The following is an 8,907-nucleotide window of genomic DNA, read 5'->3' as shown; positions in this document are numbered from 1 at the left end:
GGTCAGTGTGTCCCTCTTCTCCCCCCGGCCTCCTTTTCCCCCTGGGTTATTGGTGCCTTGGCCACAGGCCGGACCCTGTGGCTGTCCACGTGGTCCCGTGTCACTGCCCTGCAGCCCGGGACCCTTCTCAGTGCAGGTCCCCCATGCCCTGGGGGTCACTTGGGCCAAGGTCACTGCGCACTCCGTAGAGTCCAGTCGTGGTGGACACACAGTGGCCTCTGGTGGCCAGCCTGGGGCTCCTGCTCTTGAGCGCCTCTGCCATGTCACCTGGGACGAGTCTCTTTCCCCGACTCCTCAGGTCCCCAGCCTCCGTCCCTGGTGACTGCTCACAGCCTCCCTTTGGCTGAGGCTGGCTTGGAGCTCCCGATCCTCCTGCCTCAGCCTCCCCAGCCCCTGGGATGCCCCGCGTCCTGCCAGCCTCCCTGTTCCCGCAGCCCCCGCGCCTGGGGTCAGCCCCTGTCCCCACCCCCGGGCAATGACGATGACACCAGGCTCTGACAGAGGCCACCCGTCCCCCGCGGCGGCTGAGCATCCAGGGCGACTGCGCTTGCTTCCTGCGAGCGCTCGCCCAGTTCCCTTTCCGCGCCTTTAAACGGTGGCCTCTGCCAGAGGAGCTGACACTTGGGCTGCCCGTCCCCTTGTCCCCTTTCTCGCCAGCATGAGGCAGCAGCTCCGGCCCTGGGCCGCGGCCACCTTCCTGCTGCTGGGGGACCTGGTGGCCTTGGGGGACGCAGCAGGAGCCGCGGGTGAGAGGCTCCCTGAGCCGCGGACTCTCTCGGGTTCTGTCCTCCCCTTGGCTTTCCTTCCTGTCCCCCAGAGGGGACGGGTCCCCTGTGCCCTTTTGCTTCTGCTATTTAGAGACAGCGTGTTGCTTCTGCTGAGGCCGGCCTCCACCGGGCCGTCCTCCTGCCTCAGCCTCCCGAGGCATCTCCCACGCCCTCCTGGCCTCGCTCCTCACTTTCCCCGGAGCTCGTCCGCTGGGCAGCGACCCTGTCCCAGGACGCTGGCCCCCGGCTGGCTCCAGGACTTTCTAGTAACTTCTTAGAAAACGCTGACGTCGCTTTCTTTTCTTTTGATGCTTTGTGGTTTGCCTTCTCGCCTCTTGTCTCACGGGGGCTGCGGTGGATCCGGGGTCTTTCATTGGGGAGAGTTTGCACTCGGTGCTTAGGAAGAGCCGGAGGAGGATTCGGGAGGCCGAGGCAGGAGGATGGCACTCGGGAGGCCAGCCTCCGCAACTGAAGGAGGCCCTGAGCAACAAGGTCTCCGCTGCCGACCTGGGAAGTTGCTGATGGGATTCAGCAGAGCTTTTAGACACCTGCTGTATACACCATGGGGGGTCTCCTGCCATCTCAGCCGCTGGGGAGGCTGGGGCAGGAGGATCGCATATTGGAGGCCAGCCTCAGCCTCGTAGCGAGGCCCTGACTCTAAATAAAATATCATCAAGGCTGGGGATGGGGCTCCCTGGGCTCCGTCCCTGTCACCCAAATAGAAAAAGAACAAAGAGGGAAATTGAGAAAGTGGGTCACGCGGAGTCGCAGCAGCAGGTGGGGGTCTGAGGGGTCTTCGTGAGGCCGCTGGGCCTCCATTTCCATCCGCTTGACATCTCCAACATGCCCAGGGGACAATATTAGGTTTGGAACCTGAAGCCATTGGAAGTTCCCGGCAGAGGCACTGGGAGGAGGCTTGGCAGCCTCAGGAGGCCGAGGCTGTGTCCCTCAGGGTGGGGGAGAGGCTGGGAGCCAGGACGATAAGATGAAGGAGAAGCCGGAAAGTCCCACCTTGAGAGCACAGGTGACCTTCAGGGCTGGCCTGAGTCCCTATGCGTCATGCTGTCGGGGTCCGTCCCCGTTACACCGGGAGTCAGAGCTCCGTCCCTTTTCACGGCTGACTAATACTCCACCGTGAGAAAAATGACCGCCAAAGACGTGACCGTTAGCATGTCGCCCAGATGTCATCAGACCGTGAGGTCCGTCATCAGAAGCCCACGCAAGGCCAGAAAGCTCACGTTGACCCTTGGTCAACGCAGGTGGCCTGGGGTCCTGAGTGGGGCCACAAGACTTTTCAAAAAATTAAATTCCATAAAAATACAAATTTTTTGGGGGGAGGGGTACCAGGAATTGAGGGGGGGGGCTTAACCACTGAGCCATGTCCCCAGCCCCTTTTATTTTTTTTTAATTTAAATTTAGAGTCAGGGTCTCAGTCATTTGCTGAGGCTGGCCTCCACCTTCCCATCCTCCTGCCTCAGCCTCCTGAATTCCCTAGCCAAGTGAAGTCGCTTCTCCGTCTTTGAAAACGGTGTCAGAGCCCACGTCCCCTCAGAGGCTCCTCCGAGTGCATCTTCTGGAGGCCGTTGAAGGGGCAGGAAGCCCGCTGGAGGCCACTATCAGTTTCCAGAACTCGTTTCTTATCTCGCAAACCCGAAACTCTGTCCCCGCTGAGCAAACAAGGGGCGGTTCTTCCCCACGGCCCCGGGGGGGGGGGAAAGTGCCACTGTCCCTCCATCTCTGCCAATGGGACTCTTCGGGGACCTCCGAGGAGCTGAACCCTCCACTATTTTTTTGTTTTGTTTGTTTTTTCCGGAGCGCCTGAGCTTGTTGATGGCAGCAGTGTTTTCCACGGTGCTCGGAGGGTGCGGCTGGGGATCTTGGGGGCACGCACCCAGAGTTGATGCAGAATGGAAATTAGGCTGCACCCCGAGACACTCTCCCCGCAGACGGCAGCAGACAAAGAAAAGCCAATTTGGCATCAAAAATCGAGGCATCTGTCTCTCTAGTGGAATACAACTCAACCCTGAAAAAGGGCGCCCCCGGGGCTGAGGTGGGAGCCCGGACCTGCCTCCCCGGGTCACTGAGCCTCAGCAGCGGGAACCCCGGCCTCCTGCTTCTCTGTGGAGCCAGAGCCTCCATCTCTGCGGCTGAGTCACCCGGGCTGGGGAAGTGCCAGCCACAGGCCACTTGTACTTTCTAGGTGGGGCTTTCTGGCCGAGGCGGCTTGACATTTCCCCCAAGGTCTGAAGGGGGACCTGGTCGTCGCCCAGGGCCCAGCCGTGAACCCCCTGGAATTCCAGATCCCGGGGTGGGGTGGGGGCTTCAGGTCCGGGGCGCTCCAGGTTCCCCAGCTGCCCGTCTTGGATGGACATTTGCGCTCATCTCTACCGGCCCGGACCCCCTTCTCCAGGGCCTCACGTCGGGTGGCGGGTCCTGTGAGCCTGACACCGTGCTCAGCTGCACTGACAGCTCAACCCCAATAACCAGTAACAAAACAGACCCAGGATAAGTCGGCGCAGTAACAGAATTATTCTGAAAAACCAATTTTTCTCTTTGACTTTTAGAATTTTCACTTCATTTTTTTTTTTTTTAGACTCCCGTGGATGGGTGTGACTGAAACCTCAGAAAGACAAGCTGCAGACCTGGGGGGTGGGGGGATAACCAGAAGGACTAACTTTGTAAAACAAACAAACAAAAAAGATCTTGGCTGCGCCTGCGTCCTCATAGGACAACAAGGCTGCCATTGCTCCGTGTATTCCGAAGTCTTTTTGAACCTGGGCTGGGAATGTGCTTCAGTGGCCTCTTTCTGTCCCTTCCCAGGAGAGGACCTGCAGCTGCACATCACCTGCTTCAACTTCGAAATGGTGCAGGTCACTTGGAACGCGACTGGACACCCGGGGACCAACCTGAGCTTCTTCTACACGTGAGTGTCCTGGGGCGCAGAATCCCGTGTCCCTGACACAGGAACCGTCTCCCTTGGGCCAGAAATCCTGGCGCCCCCTGACCACGGCCGCCCGGGGCCCCTGCCCTGAGCCTCTCCCGGCTTCAGAGCGTCCACCCCGCACCCCAGGGGGACGGGGGTGGCCACGTGGGGGTCTGATTTCTGAGAACAGAGGACGGTGCTGTTCCCAGGCTGATGGCGCCGCAGATTAAGGGGAAGAGGCAGGGCCGGGGCGAGGTCCTCGGCTGAAGGGAGGCACAGGGAGGGGACCGCTCTGGGTTCCCAGGGGACCAAGGGGGGGGGGAGGGCAGGGTGGAGGTGAGCCCTGAGGCAGAGGCTAGACTCGCAGGGGACCGGAGCGGGGGGGGGGGGGAAGCCACAGAGACAAGATCGGATCCGGCTCAGCCCTGATAACGCACGTCGCACCTGGGGACTGTCACAGCAAGTGTCCCCACCCACGCAGCTCTCCCTCCCGCCCTCGCCCTCGAGGACCCGGGTCCCAGCCTCCCTGCCCAGCCTCCAGGGAGGCTCTTCCTGCCTCTCCAGCTCCTGGGCTCCAGGTGGCCCTGGGCGGGTGGCCCCTCACTGCAGTCTCTGCCTCCGTGTCCACGGGGTCCTCCTCTGGGTCTGTGTCCCCTCCTCTGTCTCTGGGGAGGACACGGCCATGGCACTGGGGGAGGACGAGGTGCCCACGTGGAGTCCGAGGCCGGCCACCGCTGGTGGAGGCCGAGCTGCTCGCTGGCTGAGTGTCCCCGTCCCCCGCGCAGGTTCTCGGGGGGCCCGGGCCTCCGCCCCTGCACCAACTACACGCTTTGGCAAGGCCACACGACGGGGTGCCTGCTGGCCGCGCGCGACGACATCCTCCACTTCTCCATCAGAAACGGGAGCCACCTCCTCGTGTCCAGGAGCCAGTGGGTGAGCGACTACCGTAAGTGCCCAGGAGCGAGGCCACCGTCCAGTCCCCAGGGGACGTCCCCCCCCTGACCCCCAGCTCTGCCGATGGAACCCAGGGACCCTGGACCTTTCCATTTTCTATCGAGAGACGGGGCCTTTGGACGAGTGGCTCACGGCCTCACGGAATTGCTGAGGCTGGCCTCCAACTGGCCATCCTCCTGCCTCAGCCTCCTCCTCCGTGCCCGTGTCCCCTCCTCTGTCTCTGGGGAGGACACGGCCATGGCATGAGGGCCCCCTGACCCAGGAGGAGCCCATCTCAGGACCCTCCACTAACGACCTCTGCAGAGACCCAGTGTCCCCTCGAGGTCCCTTTTGGGGGTGACGGGGACCTAGAACTCACCCCGGGGGGACCTCTCGACTGGACCCTGGCCCGGGGCTGAGGTCCGTGGTCCTCCTCCGCAGTGAAGCCCGCCTCCCCCAAGGACGTCCACTTCCGGTGGCTGCAGGAGGGCGTCCTGGTGTCCTGCTCCGACCTGCCCTACGGAGGCCTCCTCTACGAGGTCCAGTACAGGAGCCGCTTCGACGCCGAGTGGGAGGTGAGCAGGACGCGGCTCTGGGGGAGGGACGAGGGACGGGGCTTCCCTGATGTCTGGGGTCAGCGTCCAGCAGGGAAAGGCATCGGGTGCCCATGTGCAGGTTCCCGGCTGTCTGCCTGTCTGTCTGCCATCTCTGTCCATCATCCACCCATCTGTCCACCCGTCCGTCCATCTGTATCTGTATCCCACGCCTGGATTCACACCCAGATCTGTAAGGCCAGAGGCCTGGAGGTGACTTCAGGGGTGGCCTCGGGCACGGATGGGGCCAGGCCCTTCAACTGATCAGACGAGGCCCATCCCCGAGGCTCTGCGACTGAAAGTCGACCCTTATCACGTCGCATCACGTTCGTTATTGATCAGTAGATCAATATGGTACTGGGGACTGAACGCAGGGACCCTTAACCGCTGATCCGTGTCCCCAGATGGAGCTTTCATTGTTTCCAGACAGAGCCTCCCTCACTAAGTTGCTGAGGCTGGCCTCCAGCTTGCCATCCTCCCTCCCTAGCCTCCCCAGCTGCCGGGATCACGGGCGAGCTCCCGGGTGCCCAGCCATAGCCCCATTTCTGACCCCGTAAATCGCCTCTTTTCTTGAGCCACTAACGTGCCAGGTGCAGGAGGCGACAGCAAGGCGTGGGCTGAAGGACTGTCCACTGTGCACGAGCGCACGACGGACCCCTCCACACGCTGAGATGACAAGTGGCTTCCCGAGGGCCACCAAAGGGCACTGGAAGGACGTGGGAAGGCCAACCCGACTCCCACCCTGTGCGGACGGACGCACAAGGTTCCAGGGCGGAAGACCCCGGCCCAGCCCCTAACGGTGGCATCCGATCTGTCCCCAGTCCAGGGAAGCGACGACGTGCAACGTGACCGTCGGAGGGTTGGACCCCCACAAGTGCTACAGCTTCCGGACCCGGGTGAAAACCACCGAGGACCAGTACGGCCCCCACGCCACCCCCAGCGACTGGTCCGAGGTGACGCACTGGCAGAGGGCGGAGCTCAGAGGTGAGCGGAGGATATGCAAATGCACGCAAATTCGCACAAATGAATGCAAATATATGCAAACGAATGCAAATGTATGCAAATATATGCAAATGAACCGGAAATATGCAAATGTATGCGAAGGTATGGGAAGGTGTGGAAGCTACGATGTGCAAGACCACAGATGGCGACACGGGTGTGATCGACAGCCAATGGCTGGGGACAGGGCACAGGTGGGTTAGATAGAGGGATGGGTCACAGGTTGGTGGACAGACAGACCACCGACGGGCAGATGGACAGACCTCCTTCCCTTCGGTTTCAGACTCCTGCGAGGAGGAGCCCGGTCCTCGTCGCCCGCGGTTCTCCCAGTTCATCCTCATCTGCAGCTCGGTCACCCTCCTGACCCTGTGTCTCCTGCTGCTGTCCTTATGGAAACTGCAGAGGTAGGGACACGGCCGTCCCCGTGGTCCCCCTGCGCAGGGTCCTGGCCAGCGTCCCACGGCTGTGTCCAGGAGCCGCTCAGAGGGGGGAGGACTCCTTTGAGGGTCACTCGTGGTCAGCTGAGTCCATGGCCAAAGCAATAAGGCGGCCGGGCAAGGTGCTGCTGCTCCCCTTGGGCTGGACATGCAGCTCGGGCGGTGTGCAGAAGCCCCGGGTGTGATCCCAGCAGGACAGGCCACCTGAAGGGCAGAAGCCCCGGGTTTCATACCCAGCACCACTAGCCGAGCCGTCGACCCAGGTGGCTCCGTCTGGTTGCAAGAGTAACCGTCCACCCACACGTGTCCATCCACTCAGGACCCAGAAGGCCATCCCTGGGGTGGGGCGGGGGACCAGGTGATTCCCCTTTGGGTCCTTCTCTGCGCCCACTCTCCGCGGCCCCTTCTAGCTTGAGGGACCCTGACCCGGCCCCGGTGGGGACGGTTCCAGGGGCCGATGCCCAAGGTACCATTTCTGCTCCTCGGATGCGGTTTCCATAGCAACGCCCAGCAGCAGGCCGGGCGGCCCTTCAACCTGGGGCCAAGATGCCCCCGGCCAGGGCAGGGCAGGGTCAGGTGGCCATCGCAGGTGGACACCCCAGAGACGCCTCAGGCACCGACTTCTCCAGATGAATTTCTTCCAGTTCCTTCCACGGAGGGGACACCACGGTGGCTTTTAGGGGTGTCCCCAGGACTGCTCCGCGCCCCAGCCCGTCTCACGGGCTTCTCTGTTTCATCTCAGAGTGAAGAAGCTGCTGGTGCCCAGCGTCCCGGACCCGAAGGGCAAGTTCCCCGGCCTCTTCGAGCAGCACCAAGGGAACTTCCAGGTACCCCCACGGCGCCACTGGACACGGGTGCCAGGCCCTGCCCTCAAAACCTAGGAGAGGGAAAAAAATCATTTCTTCTACCCTCTAAAGTTCTGTGACTGGGGTCTGTTAATTAAAAGGGCCAGTAACGGATGAACTAGGGAAAAAAATTCCCTATTTCTTTATATACATGTTGGGGGTTCCCCAGCCCCAACGTGGGGGGCCTGGGAGACCCTCTGCAGCGATGGTCCTCCATTTGCAAGATGCTGATGGCAGAGGACAGCGTCCCCACCGGTGCCCAGAGAGGTTGACTCTGCTGTGCTGTCCCCGAGCTGAGTCCCCGTGTCCCTTCTTGGCAGGCGTGGATCACAGACACCCAGAACGTGGTCCCGCCGGCCAAGGCGGGAGGCCTGGAGCCGGAGACCCCCCCGGAGGAGGCCCTGGTCATCCACCTGCTCAGGACGGAGCCCGAGGGGCCTGCCAGCTCAGGACGCACGTGTCTGCAGACGGGGGAGGGAGAGGCCCCGGGGGGGTCCCCCCAGCTCCCTCCCCAGGCCCCCCAAGGTGGAGACAGGGTGTTTCTGGGAGACTTCGCCTTTGTGATGAGTGACAACTCCTACATGATGCTGTGAGGTGGCCCCTCCAAGGCCACCATCCGGATCCACGCTGAGGTCCGAGGACACGAGACACATCAGGACTTCACCGGAGCCCCCTGAAGACCACCACTCACAAAGACCGAAGGGAGGACATATCCAGGGTGCCCTAATATCCACTCCCTCCCTGTGTCCCCCCAAATCCTCCCCTTTCAACATTCCCCTCCACACATGGTGCCTTAGACCTTTTCTCATGCAACCCGGGCAGGGAGACGAATCTCATTTTTACAAAGGCAACAGGCCACCCGCGGGTTAGGGGTGCAGCCTGGGATCCCCTATTTGATGGCTGACCTCCTTTCAAGGGGTCAGGGCTGGGCCACATTGGCGACCTGCGTTGGGGGAGATGCCTATTAATTGCTTTAATTAATTAAATGTATATGAATCGCTTCCCGGGAGGGGGACTTGGCCATCTTCCCTGGGGGCCCTTGTGGACGGCCGTGACCCCAGGGGACCCTGAGCCTGGATGCCTGTCTGCAGGGCCCCTGCGACTCCCTCCAGGCCCCCAGGACCCACCCGCACCTCGGCTCCGCCCACCGAGAAGGGCGGGCCGTCTCTTGGTGTCAATCATCGGCTCGGTCTTTGCAACGCTTGCCACGTGAGCAACCGTGCATGCGGACGGGTCGGGCACGCTGTTTCAGGAGCCGTCTACACGGCGTGGCTTTGCCACCGAGCCAGGGGCGCGCGTCCTTTGGGTTGTCCCCGGGGGGGGGGGTCGCTCGTCCGGGCAGGTGCAGCCCAGGCTGGGTCTCTGCAGCCCAGAGAAAACCCTCCTCCAACAAACCCTCCTGCAACCGCG

General features: G+C 62.2%; 1 protein-coding gene across 1 annotated transcript; it reads left to right on the top strand.

The window, feature by feature from the left end:
- The first annotated feature begins 658 nt into the window (after positions 1–658).
- On the top strand, positions 659–8,209 carry LOC144251127 (cytokine receptor-like factor 2). Its single transcript, XM_077794220.1, has 8 exons — positions 659–746; positions 3,588–3,690; positions 4,476–4,636; positions 5,065–5,198; positions 6,038–6,200; positions 6,499–6,619; positions 7,395–7,479; positions 7,818–8,209. The coding sequence occupies exons 1-8, from the start codon at positions 659–661 to the stop codon at positions 8,088–8,090; spliced, it is 1,128 nt and encodes a 375-aa protein (XP_077650346.1). The 3' UTR covers positions 8,091–8,209.
- The last annotated feature ends 698 nt before the right edge of the window (positions 8,210–8,907 follow it).

Source organism: Urocitellus parryii, chromosome Y, assembly GCF_045843805.1.
Source record: "Urocitellus parryii isolate mUroPar1 chromosome Y, mUroPar1.hap1, whole genome shotgun sequence".
Classification (NCBI taxonomy): domain Eukaryota; kingdom Metazoa; phylum Chordata; class Mammalia; order Rodentia; family Sciuridae; genus Urocitellus; species Urocitellus parryii.
This window is presented reverse-complemented; position numbering and strand designations above follow the sequence as displayed.